The sequence below is a fragment of the Dermacentor variabilis genome, chromosome 3 (assembly GCF_050947875.1).
Source record: "Dermacentor variabilis isolate Ectoservices chromosome 3, ASM5094787v1, whole genome shotgun sequence".
Classification (NCBI taxonomy): Eukaryota; Metazoa; Arthropoda; class Arachnida; order Ixodida; family Ixodidae; genus Dermacentor; species Dermacentor variabilis.
Window position 1 is genome coordinate 95,676,039 of NC_134570.1, and position 21,208 is coordinate 95,697,246.

General features: G+C 44.0%; 1 protein-coding gene across 3 annotated transcripts in view; it reads right to left on the reverse strand.

Moving 5' to 3' along the window:
- Positions 1-330: 330 nt before the first annotated feature.
- LOC142576061 (uncharacterized) overlaps positions 331-21,208 on the reverse strand; it is a 411,410-nt gene continuing 390,532 nt past the window's right edge. For all 3 annotated transcript variants that reach the window (XM_075685988.1, XM_075685987.1, XM_075685986.1), the window contains 5 exons: positions 20,604-20,822; positions 16,942-17,191; positions 15,584-15,764; positions 3,164-3,303; positions 331-2,236 (listed from right to left, as the gene is read on the reverse strand). In XM_075685988.1, the coding sequence (XP_075542103.1) occupies positions 1,968-2,236; positions 3,164-3,303; positions 15,584-15,764; positions 16,942-17,191; positions 20,604-20,822 (1,059 nt within the window). In that variant the 3' untranslated portion in view covers positions 331-1,967. The remainder of the gene's footprint in view (positions 2,237-3,163; positions 3,304-15,583; positions 15,765-16,941; positions 17,192-20,603; positions 20,823-21,208) is intronic.

Here is a 21,208-nt window from a genome sequence, read left to right on the forward strand (position 1 = left end):
CGCTTGCCTAATTGCATACATACATTAGCCATGCTAATATTAAACCTTTCCGAAATTTCCTTCACTCTTTTTCGAAGAGTCTAAAGAGCTGTAGAAAAGAGTTGAGTTTTCTTGCCGATCCATGCATTGTGCCAAAGTTTCGTGGTGTTAAGCCGCTCCCCGAAACTGCGTGTTACCTTCAAGATTTTCTGCCAGTGTATGGTCACATCGTTTATTCTATACAAAAAAATAGTCACTGCTTTGACTTCACTCTCCATATTCATGGAAAGTGAATGCAGCCTTTGCAGTCATTTGTATAAGAACCCAGTTCAATGTTGCAACGCGAGACACTGATATCGCAACATTTTATTCGGTGCCACTGCACGAAGCCATGTTGTTGTAACAGGGAAAGAGAAAAAAAAATAATAGGAAAGAAAGCGACAACAAAGAGCACGATGCCGATTCTCTGCACTCGTGCCAACAGCTCCCCTCAGGACAACACTTGCGTGTGTCCTCTCGCTCGTAAAAACAGACTCTTTTCTTGCGTCCGAAAACAACTATCTGCAGATGACAGTACTCTCAATAAAACTTTTCTCGCACCTGAAACTGCGCCACGTTATAGCGGTGGTGCGGAGGAAAACCTGCAAGAAACTGCGCGATTTTCGCGTTAATGAGCTCGTTTCAACTGTTCATCGCACGAAGCACCAGCTCGGGCTACCACGTGGTCTGTCATCCGCAATGTAACTTGCCTGTTCTATTCACAGTACATTTGCGACACCACTCAGGAGTCTTACATGAGCGCGCGTTCCGCCGTACCACACATTGAGGTGCCAGCTTGGAGAAGTCCGTTGGGCTTACTCGTCGGTAGAAAGACGTGCGTATGCGGCGTTTTCTTGTCCTTTCTACAAGAAAGCGCACCAGCACAGACGACGGAATGGCCGAATGGTGAAGCGCACGAAATGCCCCTTCGTCGTCGATACTACCACCCATGAACAAAGAAACAAACAAGAACAACAGCTTGGGAGAAAGGTGTCGCTGTACGGCCGTGCGCCAAGAATATATTCAAACAACGTGGGCGGGATGACGAACTTGAATGACGAAGCACACGCATTTGGGCTCACACGGACACACGCGCACACACACACGCCCACAGCGGAATTGGTAGCAGAAGGACGCTTAGGCCTAGCGCTCGGGCTAGGCCTAATCTCTGGCTTACGCTTAGCGCCCGACCACGGCGTTTTTCCTTTTTTTTTTATTAGACGCAGTGCCGAGCTGCTGGCTGTCACGGGAGCTGGTTCGACCGACCACTCACAGCACGAGAGACGAACGCGCACACAGCCGGGGCACACCAGTTCTGGCGTTCGCACTCACATGCCCCATCCCATCTCGCCAGCCGCGAAGTTTCATCTCAACAGAAAAACTAAAGCCTCTCGCGATTGTTTTTCTTGCGTTTGTTAGAGTATACTCTAACCCAAAACCACCATCGATAAAGTCGCCACGAACGACTAATCAATATTTACCACATACACATGAACGAACTACCAATCTGTCACACCATAATTCCTCCATTCAATACTGCACTTACTTTTAATGATTGGGATCACTGGTAATTGCATGGCCTATTTCTCTGAGGTTCTCAATGACATCACAAAGCATTTGATCCCAGCCCAGTGATTCGAAAGAGGATGCCTAGTCTTTATTTATATATTTATAGTATTCTTTCAATCAACCTCATAGGGTTCCTCGAACTAGAAACCGGAACGACTTGTTTGCGATTCCATCCTGTAGCACTAGGCAAAGAGCAATCCTTGCTCAGTACCACCTGAGCTATGTTGTGAGAATGTGTTTTGCTGCAAATTAGGTTCACACGAGCTCACTGGCCACCCAATCTACTACTTGAACTTCTTTCATATTTCTCTCGTAAGAGCGGCAGCGAGTTCGCGGATGGCGAGATGGGCGAGGGTCTTGCGCGACGAGGTGCGCCGACCTCAGGAGGCGAAGGCACCGTGGAGCAGGGCCAGTGCGGCCAGCGCAGTCCTCAGAAGCAGCGAGGCGTAGAGAAGGTGGTCGCCTCCCGGACGCAGCAGCGAGGCCGGCGCGGCGCACTGCATGCCGGGCAGTTCGACGAGCGCCGTGCTCGCGTGTTCCTCGGGCGAGGCGCAGCGCGTCTCTCGGGGCTGGTTCACCACGATGTTGCTCTGGCCCTTTAGCAGTAGCCGCAGCCAGATCAGCTCGCAGTCGCAGTGGAACGGGTTGTCTGCACGGGTCGGCGGGTACAGGAGCGTTTGAACCACGTCAGCGCGTCAGTATGCGTTGAACATCGCAAGCGTAGCGTGGATGAGCTTTGCATGCCCGTCTTAAAACATGACACGATCTCTTTATGTAATTTACCATAGTGTTTTTTTCGTTATTCACCAGGGAAACAGTACGAGGCACCTTTCTCGAAGACTCATCTCGCCTACAGACCAGGATGGCCTGCCCGAGCCTGGATTTTTTGGTCTGTATTTTAATGCACTCCTCTCCTAAATGCTTGAAATCTGGATGATTATAGAAGTTACATGCTTTGTCGTGTGCTTGAGTAAGGAAACAACAACAAACGCAATGGAATGAGACAAAACAGGTGAATCGCTTAGCCTGTTTTGTATAGCTCCTTTATGTTCGTCCTTGTGCTCATTTCCTCCCGCTAGCGCAATAAAGATTGAAATTTTCTCCTATATCATGCACTCGTGTTCTGTTGTTTTTCCCTCAGTCCCCGTATGTGTGCGCTGTTACCCCTTGAATATGCTCTACCAACTACACCACCAAGCCATCCTTATGAACTTAACGTACCAATGTCATTATAAATGTAATTAATGTAAGATGAATGTAATGAATATGAATGTAATGTAATATGAATGTAATTAAGTAATGTAATGAATGTAATTAACTATTTAATTATTTAATTAATGTAATGACTGTCATTATATGTAATTATGAACTTAATGTCACGCAACATGACTACAATCTCATTTTTGTCCGCAATGCCACCCGATACATATCCACTTCACGGTAACCTTAAAGAGATTGAATATCTAAATCAGCATTTCATTTAATGGATGTACCGTAATGGGCATTTGTGTAACTTAAAGAAATTCGAACGCTGTGCAAGTAGTAGTTGCCAAACGAATTTGTCGTCGTGTCATACCATGAACGTCGAGTATGGACAGTGTGCCCAGCAGGGGCTTGAAAACGTCGTACGTGAGGGTGACGATCTCGTTCGAGTGCAGATACAGCCACTCTAGCGAGTTCATCTCGTCAAAGGCACCGGCCTCGATGTAATGCACCCTGTAAACATAGAAAAATAGGTAACAGTCCTAAACACGCTTCCATGCAACGCGGTTCGGCAGTTTACGGAAAGTGCTCGTACATCCCGAGAAATATTATTACTACTCATGGAACACGCACAGATTCACTCGCGCTCTTGCACAACCAACTAAAATAAAGTAGCGCAAGAGCCAACTTCAGCGAACGAACAAACCATATTAAATACTTAAGACGTATTCCGCGCAGAAGGCGTTGCGCCCAGCATTTTCGCTGAACTCATAGGCTCGCTGTGCCAGTTGTTCACTGGACGTTGTTCACAAGGAACGGCATATAATTCTATTTACATACGCATGTTTAATACCGAATGTAACTATAGGGTTTTACGTGGCAAAACTACTTTCTGATTATGAGGCACGCCGTAGTGGAGGACTCCGGAAATATCGACCGCCTGGGGTTCTTTAACGTGCACCTAAATATAAGTACACGGATGTTTTCGCATATGTTTTTTACCTAAGTCTCTTGAACAACTTGGAAACGGGAAAGAAACGTATTTATCTATGCGTCACTCTTCTACAGTCTTCTACAGTCTTCTACAGTCTTCTACAGTCTTCTATAGTCTTGTACAGTCTTGTACAGTCTTCTATAGTCGTCTACATGCTTCGCGTATAGAACCAAGCAGATTTTATCTTCATGGCTCCGGTAATGCAGTTTACACTTGGCTTTAAAACCGTAGTATTTAGAAGGTTATTCATTATTATTAGCTTTAAGGAACACTCTTGAATGTTACGTGTGACATTTATACAAAGGCATTTCAGAAAACCAGTAGCACAAATACTGCTCCTGAATTTCCAAAATCGTTTTCATAACCACTGTCATAGCGCATTTGTATGTTTGCTACATTCCTTATACATGAGAAGACTGTTCTTTCTAAGAGCCTATTAAGGATGTCAGCGAACATTGGCGGTATAATGCAGCGGCAGTTTGATTGATGCAGCAACAAGTCATTAATGTCGTTAATATAATACGATCTTCACCTTCAACTTTATTTATTGTACTATTATACACTAGGAACCTCCTCCTCCGCTAAAAGTTCACTTAAGCAGCTTCGCTGGACCCAGGGGTCATTGTACATGATGGCGCGAAAACCGCTAGTAGATCGTTATATACAAAATAAGCGTTAAAGAAAGTAAAGCAGTTCAAAACGTAGCAAAACAACGATAAAAGTTAAATAAGGGCGATTTTAACATTTTTTTTATACACAAGCCTCTTGACATGATAATTGACATGTAATACAGAGACAGACAGCATTCAACCATATCTAATACAGATCAAGAAAAAATTAAACGCGGTCGTACAATAAGCATCCTTATACATGAATAAATATAGGATTATAAGGGAACAAAATACATCTTCAATTCTTTGTGAGACAAATTCGTTATGAAGGATTTTTGAGACTACTTCCTGCGTCGCCCACATCAAAAATACCCATATGCCCTATACCATAATCAGATATGGTCATATGAGTTTATAGAGGCACATGCCGGTTTTCATAAAGATAACATGTAATCAGGTAAGATAATTTAACACGGGTGCATACGGTCGTCTCCTTTCTTCAATAGTGAAAACGCAACATAGCAACCAGTCATCTCAGATTTTGGCATAGATTCACACTCACACCCATACACACGCCTCTCAGTGAATGTCCGTTTCATGCTCATGAAAAATGCGTTCCGTGTGGCAAGCAATTCTGAGCCCCATACCTTTTTTGTAGCTCTGTGAATGAACAGAGAGACACGAGGATGGTAGGATCCTCAAGCGTAATTAAATTAAATATCTCCAGGTCATATTTCTTCAAGCATAAAAGGTGGTATCCGATTCTTTGCAATTGTAACCGCTTAGAGCATAATATTGCAGCATCTCTAGCAAATTGGCAGATCAACGGGAATGGCTAAAGGCAAACGTGATTTGTAAGCTTGTTCCTTTTTTTTCTAAATTGTATAATTCTAAATTCAATGTGTTTTTCTCACGCTTTTTTCTAACTTCAGTGCCATGTGGCAAGCATCCGCTCATCACTATATGTTTTCTTCCGTGCGTTCATTAGCAATTTAGAAAAAGCCCTAATACAGCGTCAAGAGCTTCCTCGAGGCTTTCAAGAAAGAACCTGGCTTGCCTCAGTCTTCCATTTCTTCCCCCGTCGACAATTTTCCCTTTCCTCCACCATAGATAGCAACCGTGAAGTGCCATGCGCCTCGCGAGGTACCTCTCAGAATCAATTCTTTACTCTGCGCTGTCTCAAAGAGCACGCTAGAACAACGGGCGTACCGGGGGCGCAGTACAAAGGAAGCGAACAGGACTTCCGATACTCTCCAGATGGAGGGAGCACACGCCTTCAGTTGTTCCCGTCATAAAAGGGACTACGGCGGAAACAGCTGTACATGACCAGCCGAGGAGAACACAAGGGCGTTCGGCATCCGTGAAAAAAAAATACATAAAAATACCAAAAACAAAAGTTTGCTCCAAACGCCCATTCACTAACGGTGGTGTGGCGATCATCGCAGGAAAGCTAAGGAATGACCATCGAGGCGGAAGAAATGGGACGCGCAATGTGCGCGAAAAACAAAGCGAAATAACGCGAGCGTGGATCAAAAAAAAAAAAAATGACAAGGCGCAGGAATCCCGAAGAGACGGAGAACAGCCACTGAGTCTGGCAAAGGGAGCAACCAAGCGTAAGTGTGCGAGGCAGTGTGCAACGTACACACTTTACTGCGTGAAGAGAAGAAAGACGAGAAGAAATATTCCAGATACACATCAGAGACAAAGAAATGTTTCTGTAGCAGCGGGCACAGCACTGGAAGTTTGTTTCAATGTAAAGAGAAGAGCAAGGAGGACTATAGTGCTCACCTCCGGGCGTAAAGGTGACAAAAGAAAAGCGTGACGTTGAGGGAGATCAAGTCAACGTTAACTACGCCCACGAGGTGAAAAGGCGCGGCAGGAGCGTTATCAACGTTATCCAGTCCAACTAGGATGGAGGCTTCTCTGCTGGCTGTCTTGCGATAAGCTCAACACGCATTTAAATAACAGGAAAACAGCATTCCACCGGCTGCTTCGTTTAACACCGATAATCGGAAGCTTGCGTTACCTATCTGCTATAACTTATAACTTGTCTTCTGTTAATTTGTCGCCGCTTCATTTATCCCTTCAATTATAGCGGATACGATTTATTTATTTATTTATTTATAATTCTGGGCGAAAGGAACTAGTTCTTCTGCTTTCCTTTTTAAGTTAGGCGGCGAAAGATGCAAAATTTTGTAGTTAACTAGCGCTTTTAAGTATCAAAAGTTTGACCGTGCTCTCAATAATAATTTCCTGTCCTTGAGGTTTCTTTCCTCACACGACTACAGATGTATAACCTCATCGAATGTTAAGGATCGCAGTGTGACCACCGGTGTTCTAAGGTTGTTTACCAGTTAGATAATTATTTAATATATTAAGGAGCTCAGCAGAAACTCTTTAGAAGCTTCAACCGGAAGCCATGCATGCTCTGCCAACACCTCGCAAAGTTTCAACCTGCCATTCCACTTCGCCTTGTTTTTTTTATTTGTTTTGTAATTGCTTTCTTAATGTTGCCTCTGCCCGCATCAAAGACAGAATAAACAGAGAACGGGCGCAGAAAAGAAATTATGAGCACTTAAACGCTCACACTGCGAAGTAAACTAAATATAGGCGGCGCAACAAAGCGGCAGCGGTGAAGGCGATACGAACATCGCTTATCTGCCGCAAATGGAACGGCCGGCCGAGCCCCGAGAACAATGAAATACCAGGGTGTAATCGTGCGCTGCATCCACCATAGCCTGCAGTGAAAGGCGCATTAGCATCGACCCCATCACATCAGCCCGGAAGCGTGGCATGAAAAGAAAATCCTGCACGTGGCGTTTTCTTCGCTCGACTGAGCCCGAATAAGAAGCCAGCCCATGGTCTTGGTCCTGCAATACGTACGATTCGAGAAAACCAAAGAAGACAAGACGCTTGCCTGACCATTGTTTACTTGTAAAAGCATGCGGCGGTAAAACGACGAGGAATGAGGGGAAATTGATCTTGGAGAATGGGGAGAACGGAGAATTACATTCTGGTGCGTACCACTGCCGATAATGTGACAGCTTCCCCAACAAAGGACAATATGAAGATCCATTTAGTGGAAACTTCAGCTTGTCGGTTCATGATCATCGGGCTGTACAGCGCAGAGGGAACGATCACAAAAAGAGCGAGACAACACAATATGCGCAAACTACCAACAGAGGTATATTTTTCCGGAGCACAATTTTATACTCTCCCACAAAGTCATCAGGCATGTGCAGATGATTGTCTCCTAAGAAAAACAAGTTCCCTATCGGGAAGGTTAACAGATACTGATGTGACTAATATCAAAGTATTTTCCGCATCAGTGATCTCTCTTGTAAACCAGTTATGCGTGAAGCTTACAACTGCGCATACGCTGAACTGTGGGTAACATCCACAGGATTTACAATGGATAGCGAGTCGCCCATTATGTGCATTTTTATATACTTACTGCATTCGCTTAGTCTATCATTAAGGCACCTACCCGTCTGCCAAATATTCTTTTTACCACAAAGGAAGGGGATCCTATAAACGACATTGCTAGTGCAATGTCGTTTATATAATCGTTTATGTATTTCTTTTCCCACTACTTTGGTCTACTATCACCGTATGCTCCCAAAAGGGGAGCAATATACAAGGACACTAGCACATCCCATATAAAAGCGATATCTGCAAGCGCTAACCAGTGACATTTTCTAGAACTCTCAGTGGTCTTAAGGAAACTTAAATGCAACGCACAATGTCCAGGAAATCGTGGCATTACAAGGTATAGTGAACTGAATTCACCGTCGTGGCCAAAGTTAGCAATGTGCCGCATAATATGAAAAATATTGTAAATTCAAAGCGGAGCTTGGGGTGGTATGTCTGCATACAATGGCAACGTCACATTGTGGCAGATGACTGTTCAAGATGCTAACAAACAAGTTCGATACACATTAGTTACAGCACTTGTTCAAAGCTACTATCACTGCAGAAGATCATCTGGAAGTATGTAGGAGCTCCTCAAGGCTGACACATGGTTATCCTACTGCATTTAAGATAAGTTTTTTTTTCTATTTTCTTGGCCCCAGACAGCCCACATTTCGCCGCTTCAATTGCTTCCATTTAGGCATGAGCAAAAAAAAAAAAAAAAGGAAATGCCACTGGAAATGACGGCTTAGCTACTCAAACATATAAAAAAGAGCCGAGATGCTTTGAAGCATAGCCTACACCTTGGCCCATCGATATCAAGCCACGAAGCACAGGCGACGGATGAGTTACCTTGTACGCTCCCGATAGCGTGGATGTTTTAAGGCGAAAGCCTCTCTAGGCTCATGGCGAAGTTTCTGTCAGCAGACCTGACCGCCGGAGTGTCCGCCGAAGCGCCATCACTCCATATGAAGACAGATTGAAGACAGATTAAAGGATGAAAAATGATTGATAGTGACAGTTAGTGAATGATAACGTTAAAATAGAGATTGGTACAGGTTAGTAACGACTAGTAATGACTAATAATGAATACTAATGGCTTGTAATGACTAGTAATGAGTACTAATGACTCCCAAATCACCAACGTGTCTATCGACGGCTAGTGTTGACCACAATTGTTTACAAATGACTAAAAATGCTTAGTAGTGAGTAGCAATTACTAATAATGACTAAAATGACTTGTAATGACTACTAATTACTACTAAATGACCAATATGTCTAACGACAAATTGTAATGACTACAATTTATTAGAAGTGACTAAATATGCTTAGTAATGACCAGTAGTGACCAATAATAACTGAAATGACGTGTAATAATTCCTCGTGACTATGATATGACCAACATGTCTAACGACGGCTTGTAATGATCAGAATTATTTAATTACCAATGACTTAATATGCTCAATAGAGAGCAGTAAACACTAATGATGACTGAAATGACTTGTAATGACTAGTACCCAGGTAGCACACAAAGTCTTGAAAACGTCGTATTAAGGGATTCAACGTCCGAAACGGATTTTTGACCAAAATCGACGCATCAAAGACGTTCCAAACAAGATAGCTTAAAAACGAGGGATGAATACGTTTTGATAACGTTGGAAGCCACGCAGCTTAAAAACGAGGGGTGAATACGTTTTGAAAACGGCTTCACATGACTATCTCTATCTCTTTAGTTATCAAGCGTACCGGGTACATTTCTGACAGCGCCGTTTTTGGCGGGAGAATTCCTCGCTTGTCAAACAGCACTCGCCGTGTCAATTGCTCCTCTATTCAACCTACATTAGAATGAGTGCGGCAAGAAAAAGAAATTCTTTAGTGGTGTTAACCTAACGTCAGCAGAGACGAAGGATTGCAAATGAAGTTGGCAACCCAAAAGGAAGTGTTTTGGGCCAGGAGGAAGTGGAGCGTGAGTACAGAGACATCGAAGTCGCCCTTACGGCAATGGTAGTCGGCCGAGCCTTCAGCAGGAAGAAAGATCTGTATGACTACCCGGTTCCTTCCAGTGTGTTTGGCATATCAAAGGTATCATCACTAAATCTGACAATGAGCTCCCGGAAAATGAGAAGCGTCGCATGGAAATGCTTCAAAATTCTCGCTGGACAAGGCAGCTTTGCTGTGTTTCCTCTTATTCACAATGCAGGGATGTGAATACCTTACCGCGGAACTAATTTTTTTTTTTTTTTACTGCTGAGGCAAGGACGAAAGTTAGAGGGACGAAATCGTGCCTGTGTGTCCCTAGCGTCGGGGTCGGCCGCTATGCGTGATCCTAACAAGAAAGCATTTTGCAGAATGCGAAGAAAGGCGGCAAAATTTGTCTGTGCGCACCTTGCCGATCTACGCAATAGAGCCGTCATCGTGGTATTTTAGTCTCCCGTTTAGCAAGAGTGTTGCAGACAAGAGAACTGGTTTAAACAGGCTCTTTTTCTTTAATGATTCAGTACTAGTGCGGTATTCCAAAAGGTGAGGTCAAGTGCTCGCCCTATTTTCTTCCCTCGCGCTACAGCGCACTGACAGAATTTTGCGTTCACCATACTGCGCTTTTATCATTTGCGCTTCAGGTTCTCGATTGTGTTTTCGCCCCCTTTACCCACGTGATGGGTATTTCATGGTCTTACCGGGTACCACGTGTGTCCATATATTGTGTCCAATATATGAAACGGCCAAATTCGATTTTATTTGACGCCTCAAATGGTAGTAATGTATTGAGTCCCTTGTAGCTTTGTGTTTGTTATCAATTTTACTATTTTGGCGAATGGATACAGCATGTACGCTGCATAACTCGCTTGTGGATACTGCATACGTGAGTGGAGTATGCCCTTGGTATAAAATAACTTGCATGTTTTAGGTAGTACGATTGTTTGCAGTTTGGGACATGTGTCAGAATGTACGCTCTGCGCCCTTCGCGCTTTACTTAGTCGGCGGCCTGCCGAGTTCGTGCGGGTGCCATGTGTTCGCATGGACTTCGCGAAGCGCTCTCGCAGTTTTTTTTTATATATGTACATGTGTTCTGTTCGCGCGCTTCGCACAACAGGGCATGTCGCAGTTCTTTGTCCTTGTGCAACACAATATTCCTAGCGTACGTCTGTGCATTATTTGATACCGGTTTCACACGGGGCTCTTTTAACCGCTATCCAGTCCGTTACAAATCGAATTTCTCGGTCGTGATTGGCTCATTTGCGCGAGCTACGAGAGTGAGGCAGTCGCATCGATAATATTGATCCGGATCGGGCTTGATCGTGATCGAGAGTGGTCGTGTGACACCGGTTTACCACATGGCTCCCACATAGGGAACACTTTAAGTTCAATGCTACTGAGTGAAGAACAAGTGCATATATATGCCAGTGGTGGTATGTGGGCAAGTCTTTCTGGTGAAGCCAATACTTGTGCATTCGAAACATTTCAATTACCAGTGTAGTGCATCAGTGTGTCTACTTCGACAAAATGGAGCACCAGTGCAGATACCTGAGCATACCTGTCCAGGGCAGCTAGTGTGTCTACATTGAAACCACTACCAGCATGTGCGGCAGTTCTATTTCCAGCAGCGGGACTGCACAATAATCAGTAGGGTGCTCTCAAGCTGTTTATCTATGAAGCTCTGCCTGAACTGTGTGCCAAATATTTTTGGACGTGAAAGTGGGGGTGAATTGGTAAGCATCAGTGGAACTGTGCCTGGACTTTGTGGCAAATGTTTTTGGATGTGAAAGTGTGAGTGACCTGGCAAAGAATTTGCTCTGGGCTACATGTGTTAAACCTTTTTCTCATTCAGAGTGCTTTTTTTTTTACTTTAGAAGACTGGAGGTGTGTGCAAAGTGTGACATGTCAGTGTGCTAATTAATGTATTTGGCTGGTTTGCAAGTTATTCGTTGCAACTTTGTTTTTGCCAGAGAGGTACAACTTTGCCCCTTGTAAAGGGCTTTTTAAATAAAACACTTACTATTTATTATGACCATTGCTTCCTTTGTTACACAAATGCAGCTTCCAGTGCATTCCAGTTTATTTCCATGTTTATGTAAGTTTCTAATATGAGGCTTGCATATTCATTTCTCACGTTCTGGAGTGGCAAGATGCAGCATTACTGTCTCATCGTTCGCTGTACTACAGTAGTGTTCACTTGTTACACTGAATCCCCCGTTTAAGTATTCTGTATTAATTTCACTTTATTGTTTTTTGTATGGTTATTTTTTCTCGCCATTACCTTCTTTGATATATCCTAAAGGCAATATTTCCAATTTTGCATTGTTCCCATTTTATTTATTTCTGTCACAGGATTGTTTTATGATGGTATGCGGTGGTATTTCTTTTTGTGCTCATTTCAAGCATCTAGCTGATTGGTAACATTGCTTGGAGGCAGTTACCATGCGATTCATACTCTTTCATTTTTCAGTCTACTTCTTCCATTCGCTCCGATGTCAGTTCTGCATAACTCTAGTCCATCTAATACCACATGCTCTTTACTATGATAAATTAGACACTTTAGTACACTCCAGGTTTTTCTGTTCATTTTTGTATGTGTGCTTGGAATTTTGTTTTTGTACTAGTGAATGTTCACTTTCGAGTTCATTACGAATCCTTTCTGCGACTTTTGTCATTATTGATGTACTTTTACTTCTATTTGCATTTCTCACACAGTTTGTTCGAACATTGCATAAGCATTACATTTTAATAAAGTGTTTTTGCTTTGTCAGAATGTTCTCATTTCATGCGCTCTTGGCATGAAGGGCTTGATCTGGCCGCCTGCCAAGACGTGACCATTTGTTCTTTGCAGGACGTCACTCCCATTGTGGTTGTAAGCATCGTAGCTTACTAAAGGCGGTATTAAGGATTCATTATTCCTAACAGGCTCATTTTCGTGCGACTTGAGGATGCGCCGGCCATGCGGGGAACAGTGTTTGGCACTGCGCCATGGCTCATACAGACAACACCGACGCTTCTACTCATCTGGGGCGCGATTGGAGATCGTTGTTCGAAATGCCCAATCAGTTTCACCTCACGCGATTGGCCTAGGCCGGGCCGACGGGTGCGGCTGACACGTCTGCGCGGCATAGGCCAGTCGCGTGAGGCGAAACTAAACGCGTGTTTTGAACAACGATGTCTGATCGCGCCCGTCACCCGCGAAAATTACCTTCAGATGATCGTAAACCTTTCAAGACCGCTTCTAGACCAGCTTTTTGATAACGTCCGAAAAACGTTTAGAAATTGGTTACGAATAGCTTTGGCAAAGGGATTACTTGTGTCTTTCCCAATCCTATTTCTAGACCAGCTTTTCGAATACGTCTTGCAGACCTGTTCTAGATCGTCTCAAGAAAGTAATTAAGCCGGACATTAGCAGAGATATACGACGTTTTCCCGCCGAAGTTCTCTCATTCGTGTCTTCTTTAACCCGTTTTTATCGTCTTGGATAAACGCTACGAAAACGTTACGTATCTCTTTTGTGCTACCTGGGTAATGACGAAAAGATGACCAATACGTCTACCGACAGCTTCTAACGACTACAATTCATATGAAATGACTAAAAATGCTTAGTAATGTCCAGTAATAACTAATAATGACTGAAATGAATTGTAGTGACTACAAATGACTATGATATGACCAACATGTCTCGCCACGACTTGTAATGACCACCATTAATTACAAATTACTAATAATGGTAAGTATTGAGCAGTAATAACTAAAGGACAAATAGTGAAGAGAAGAGGCAATGAGAAAGAGGATAATGATAAGAGGACGAAGAGTAGGCTTTCGCCGTTCACTTCTTAGGAGAAATCTTAACGAGACCCTACGATGTTTTAGTTGCCAATATATTTTGTTTTTTGTAGCCACGTCTGCTGATATGGCGACCAGTGGGCGAAGTATTCATTTAACAACCTGCTGGTCGCTACGTTTTTCATCATGAGTAACAAGAAGATTCAGTTCCCCAGCGAAGCCCGCTTCCCATAACCGCACTATTCTGGTCAACTGCTTTCTCTGTGTCGAATATCCTCGCTTTCTCGGTGCCGCCACTTTCTACCGCACACTGGACTGTCGGGATTGGCTTTTCACTCCAATTTCAATACGATGTCCCCCGTGCCATGAAAAAGCACACACAGAAAAGAAAACTTTGGCAAGTCGCGCCCAATGAAAAGCTCGTGGGAACTACGACGATGGAGATGGCGCGAAGCCTGAGCGGCATTGATGCGCCCCGGAAAATGGAGATAGGGAATACGTTCATGGGCGCATAAAGAAGGGAAGCGCCGGGAAGTGGTGACATCGACGACAGCATATATACGGAAACAACAGCGCGCAAAACGCGAAAGCCCCACTTGTTCATTCGGAAACGTTTCTCTTTCTTTTTTCTTTTCACTTTCTCGATGGAAACGAACGCAGTGCCTGAAGAAAGAGTGGCAAGCGTGGCAGAAGAAGAATGAATGAGTGAAAAAGAAGAGTAATCCAGAAAGAAGAAACAATAAACCTTTCGCGCTTTCTTCCGCGGCCTGCATCCCAAGGGTCTCTTGCGGTGAGATATAGATGGAGCAAAATACAGCCGACGCATTCGCCGCAGCATCAGCAAAAACTGTTTGTTGCATTTCTTTCGTTAGCACCTCTTTCATATTTTGTTTGTTCGTCCGCACTTAGGAAGGTGTTTTCTATTGTGTAAAAAGATGAACAAGCCGAACCGGGCAAAGAAAATGAAGACAGAAAGAGAGAGAGAAACAGGAGCGATCCGACAGTTTTGTCGCTTGTCGATTTTTTGTATGAATTGTCGCACCATTTTGAGTCGTCGTTTCCATTGGAGTGAAAGAGCAGAACAGAACGGCAGGATTTTGTTGGGGAATGAGGGGAGAAAGGGAGGAGGGTTCTACTGCCTCACTCGAGTGAGAGTATTGGGCCTGCGAACCACCGGCGCACTTTATTGAACATGTATTCCCTGAAGGGAAGAAGCCAGCGTGGATGCGAGACACAGGAAAAATAAAGAAAAGGAAAAAGAAAAATCTGTAAATAACAATAGCAGCAGGCACTGAATTCTTAACAGCCCAGGACCCCGATAGAAAGCGAAACCTCTGTGGCGCTATTAAGAACGCAGTTGCCGCTTGAGCGCGTGTTGCGTGCAATAACACAAATATAGTGACACGCTCTGCTTGTTTGACTCTGAATTGTAAACATATGCGGCTATAGTGTCGAGAAAGTCAAGTTGGCAGATAAGCCCAAAAGAACGCAAAATATATAGAAATACAAATGTATGCGAAATTCGAAGCAAAGCAGCAAAGAAAGCGGGAAGTACTTGAAAGCAATAAGAGCACAACGTACGTGCAGAAACACATACGTCGTCCGTTGTTGACGGATTTGTTGTCCGCTTTCCCGTTCTAGTTTATCAATGTTGCTGGGTGCTGGAATTTACCTTCGTTGCAGTGAGATTCTACACCCTCAAACCTTGGCAGGAAAGTTCCTAAGCTTCTTCCTTTTTTCAAAATTACATTCCTTATCGTTACAGTTATCACTAATGCCTAACTTTGAACTACGTATGCACTTTTGTTACGCATTCGTCACAGCATCTCTAGAATGCAAGAAATGCAGATTTTACTGTAACGCGTAACTGCCACATTGCATTCTAGTAATTCCCGGGTTGAGAGGTTAAACGTGCGAGAGTTTTAATTATTTCAAATTTTTCAACATTTCAGAAAGCTATCGCGGTTCCACGTACCTCAGAGGACATGAGATACCCAGCGTCTCCCGTGTTTACCTGTTCTTTTGAAGGTACAGGAACTTGAGCGAGGCACCGAATCCTGCAAAAGCATCACTCGGTATGGCCGAAATGTTGTTTCCACGGAGGTCGAGCTCCCTCAGAGCGGTCAGATTCTGCAGGGCTTCACTAGGGACCTCGGCCAGGTAATTATTACCAAGTTTCAGCCATTCCATGGTCGCTGCGTCAAGGTACCAAAAATGGAAGGCAGGAATAGGGTGAGAGGAACATAACTGGGGGTTACCGATTAACTTGTTTTCTGTCGGGCTGCTCTGATGCTGCTAGGACGACCCTCTACCTTTCTCCCTTCTACCCTCTCTCTCTTTTAATCCCATCGCCGCCACCCTGCTGGCGCTGAGCCAAGCTCCCGCATGGGTTGCAGCAATTAGTGCTAGCCTTTCCTCCTTCCTCACAAGAATCACTTCTCTCTCTGCCTTAAGGCTACAAACTGGCCCTATTAGCGGGAAAACGTACTATTATGTTATAGCTATCTGTTCCAAAAGGTCAGAAACACCATTTATTCCACATACTGGATCATTCCACGAGCTGGAAGCTTTAATTTTGCATATTATCACAGTAACGCATTATTTTTCATTGCGACAGTATTCATCATTATTAGCCAGTTTTATGCTCACAGACGAAGCTGACCCTCAAAGTGACTTGCACTACCCTGTCTCGAACTAAAAAAATTAATTAAATGATGGGCTTTTAAGTGCCAAAACCGTGCTCTGATTATGAGGCACGTCGTAGGGGGGGCACTATGGAAATTCGGACCACCTGAGGTTCTTTAACGTGCACCTAAATCTATGTACACGGGTGTTTTCGCATTTCGCCCCCATCGAAATGCGGCCGCCGTGGCCGGGATTCGATCCCGCGACCTCGCGCTTACCAGCCGGACACCATATCCACTAAGCATCGACGGCGGATGTGTCGCCCTAGCTGAGTCTGTCGTACGCCTTTAAATTTCCAAATTCTATAACACTACCGAAATCTCTGCCGTCCTCGTTTGTCGTTTGCTTTCCCTTGCACCTATTCTACAATTCCAATAAGCCATCAGTTATTTCCATCTCTAAGAGACGACTGGTGGCATGATAAAGGTTGCCACATCTCGTAAGCATGCATTCTTATGGGTTTAAATTTTTAAAATGAACTATCCATGCTTGACAGACGGCGTTAATGGGAACGCGGATTAACTTCCTGCTGGATCTTTAACGTGTGACCAACTCCCAGTACAACGGGATTTTTACGTTCAACTCCCACAGGAACGCCGCACGCGGAACTGCATGATAGTGAAACTGACCTCAAACATACGTCTAGCAGCAAAAAAAAGAAGTTTCTTGCGCGTGGTAGCTGCTTACCATGGACTCCTAAGAATGCATCCGGGTGAATGTCTACGAGTCCGTTTCTCTCCAGCTCTAGCGAAACGAGCGACCCAAGGCGTACGAACGCAGCCTCTGGCAGCGTTTCAATGCGGTTGTCGGCCAGATTGAGAATGTCCAGCGCCCTTCCTTCCAACGGAAACCGGTCAGGCAGCAGCTCATCAATGCGATTCTCGTGCAGCAAGAGCTGCTGCAGCACAGCGACTCCTTGCAGTGACTCCGACGGAACCTAACATACACAGAGTAAAAATCACAATTCCATAATCGTGCTCGTGCTTACTCAATATCGACAGGACCATCGCAACATCATGGCACAATGGGAAAGTTCATTAAGAGCTCTCCAAGCAGAAGAAAGAGATTAGCTGTATCCGCTTAGTGCCCAATAACTGCACTTTCGGCTACACAAATTCGGAGCAAGCTAACAGACTACGCGAAATTGCTTCCCTGTCGCAACACAGCAACATTTCCTAAGTGGGAACAGAGGAAGGAAAGAGGCACTGTGGGCAAACACTCGCAAAATGACCAGCAGCGCTTCGAGAGCGCTGGAATATTTTCTTGATCTTCATTTTGTGCTCTTTTTGCTGACGCTGTGCTGTGGCGCATTGTGCACGTATCATAGAAAGAATAAGACAAGTAAAAGCGGATGATGTCTGATAGAGGAATATCCTTGGCCGTTCAATTCGGTGCATCAAGTTCGCATAGCCAAATCTGCTTATATAGCAGCAATGCGAATTTATAAATTACGCGTCTGTCCATGCTTAGCAGCAGCCTTCTGGCTATAATAACTGACGTGACATGCCAACAGTTCTCTATACTATAGGATTACACGTTGAGCGAGGTGGCTTAACTGCATTTTGTAACAGTAGCGCAAACATACCACACACAAAGACCTGTGGCCGTCTTCGTCTTTGTGTGTTGTCTGTTCGGACTGTCGTCACAAAAAGAAAACAATCCATATCATGCAGTGGCGTAGCCAGAAATTTCGTTCGGGGGGGGGCAGGGTGCTCCTATGTAAATTCGTGTATAAAATGAATTTGTTTTTCTCGGCACCCACTGCACCAAATTTGATGAGGTTTGTTGCATTAGGAAAGAAAAACTTGAATTGTACTGATTTCTGGTTTCGAAGGTTTCATTTAGTTGTCAATTCTTTATTAAAAATTGTCAAAAATCGCAAATTTCCAGGAAACGAAACTATCACGTTTAATACTCTGTAACACAACAATGAAAAATACTATCACAATTCTGTGAATCCCATCTAATAGTACATCTACAGCGCACAAAGCTGATATGTTACACGTGAATCTAAAGAAATTTAGTATTATGCAAATACTGCTTTTGAACAACCCTTGTGCACCATGTAACCAAGTTACGTAAGGTACAAATTGAGATCCCAAATTTGCCCGGTTTGACTCTTATAATAGATGCCGTTTACAGAACCGCGATATCTGTTTTTGATGCTGAGCTATTAGTTTGTAAACGCCGTGCTTCTATTTCTTTCGCACTTTCGAATTTTTCAAATATTTAAAACTAAATTCAGGTCCTAAATCAAAGTTCCGCTTCCAATAGATACTAGAAATTAACTTTCGCTCTCAAATGCAACAAATTACATTCAAAGCGATTTAGGGGTTATCTCAGAAAAGCATTTCTGCGTTTTACATGTATTCGAATAGGCCTCTTCGGAGCTGGGCCCGAGCCAGAACTTCTTCTTAAACAATTTGTCGAGGGATCAAATACATGAATAATAACTGCATTGTCCTTGCCAAAGATGCTGCAGTCTAATTCTCGATCGCTACGCACTGTCAAAACAAGTAAACTATGTATTTTTTTATTAGAAGATATTCTCGTATGTGCCAAAAATTGTGCCCAAAATAACTCATATCAATGCTTCCGTGTTTTTGTCCATGTAATACGTAAAGAAAATATGACACGAACTTTAGAGCTATATCGGTTTGAAACCAGCAAAACAGTGCATGCCACTGATATGAAATATGTAAAGGCCATGAAGTGAACATGTTGAGGACAAATATGTTAATAAAACTTTGTCAATCAAGAACCTTGTTTACATTTTTGTACATATGCAACAGCCAGCGAAAATCCTCAATGACGCTGTGATTTATTACAATGTATTATGCAGGAGCAGCTGTCACCGGTCGTGTATCGTGGGTAATTGCACCGAAATTATAGTCGCAACAGAGAGCTCGTGCACAAAGCCGTTCTGTAAAATATACGAGGACGGATGAATTGAAAGTGAGCCAACGCGCATATATGACAAACGGGGTACTTTATTTAAAAGTAGGCTCCATGAGCATTTAGACATTTTTCCCATTGACTAACAAGTCGCGTGATTCCTGTCTCATAAAACTCCTTGGGTTGCTGCTTCAAAAAGCCTGCAGACTCTTTCACGTAATCGTCCGACACGAATCTGTTTCCCTTTCAAGGGCAGACGCCCTTGAAACATTGTGCTCCGATGGGGCTGCTTGCGTTATGACTCCCAGTGCAGGGGCGTTGCCGCGATATCCAGCCCGAGTTCACAGTGTTTCCGGGGAAATGTCTTTTCGAGCTTGAAAAAGACATTCTATACAAAATTCAGAATGATTTCTAGCGCCGGGGGTTGCTTTGGCCGACGGACCATGTACAGCACGAAAAAATTTCGGGGGGGGGGGGGGGCTGATGCCCCATAAGCCCCCCCCCCCCACCTGGCTCAGCCCCTGCTATCATGACAACTCTGGCACAGCTGACTCACAATGAAGGACAGCTGCGGGCTTGCAGTATTCTGGGCGTATAACTTGCCATTTCTGCACTCCACAAAGTTCTTAGTTCGCGCTTAACAGAAGCCAAGTTCTTTTTCATTGTACTGAGACGTGTAATTGTGTGCTAAACCAAACCTTGTGTAACCTACACCAAACCTTGTGTAATCTGATTGTATGCGCGACGCCAGTTGCGTAGTACTCTCTGGAAGACACGCGGGTACCAGTGAACATTTTGGAGCCTTCGACGACTGATGTATAAAAGTCGATGCGCTTGAAACGCTCATCAGATTTTCGATGATCGCCGACTTTGCTCGCCGCTGTCATTGTGCTCGAGTTTTACTTGTTTTACTGAGCACAAGTTCGTCCAACAAAAAATTAAACTTGTAGGTCCCAGTTTTTGTACCACTTATTTCTTCACTGTCACTACACTGTGACTATCTATATAACAAAGAGATCATTCTGAGAGTGCCCATAGGACGTTGCCATTTGTCTTTCGTCTGCCACATAAAAATGAGAATAGGTATTTGAAGAAATTATGTTTCAACAACTACTTTGAAATAGAAGCAGTGATTGTTTGAATTTACTGTAATTATCAAGCCGACACGCTCGACGGCGGTGAGTTCGTAAACGAAGCAATTATCTAAAAAATGTTAAGACAAGTGTTGCTCGCTGTGCGAGAAGAGTGTATCGTTTACATTCCCACAAATCAACTCATATTATTTACAGGCTGTTGCCTGCGAACACTGACTGCGGCAAAACTTTATAGCCTCGTTGTTTCAAGGAGCTCCGCATCTCGAAGCTAATGGCAGAGAAATTGAATTCGAGCCTGGAATTACACTGTTCATTTTCTTTTAAATTTTTACGTGAATGAAAATGGTACTTGAGAAGGACCTGCGAAAGGAGATTTCCGCCCAGATTGATGACCGTAAGGTTTCCGCCGACCCCTTGAAATGCCATGGCGTCAAGCGTGGCGATGCGGTTGCCGAACAGCGACAGCCTCAGAAGAGACACGAGGCCACGAAATGCCCAGGCACCCACGCTGCGCATCCTGTTGTAACTCAAGTTCAGGGACACCAGGGATCGTAGGGCTTGTAGGGAATCCGTGGGGACCTGCAGCAATAGAGAGTGGAAGCACAGATTGGTGTCGGTGAACTTTCTTTCTGTCATGGTTTGCTGCGTAGTAACAAAAGTAATACCGATCTCGAAGGACGTCAAAGTTTCTTTTGTGATTACATGCCTCTAAAAATTTATAACAATGGTGCCCTCGCTAATTGAGGTGGCAGTATGTCGGTGTATTGAGTAGGCTATGTTTTCCTAGGGAAAAAAAAAAACAACTCTTCGTTCGGAGAAGCTCTGGCGATCGGCGTGCAGCTTTTACTAGCATCATTAATGGCTTACATTTAGGAACACTTTCAGCGCAGGATCCTTTTTGTGCGAAAATACGGGACTTGATTCAGAACGAGTGCCACAAAGCCCCGGGCTAGGACATACCGCAC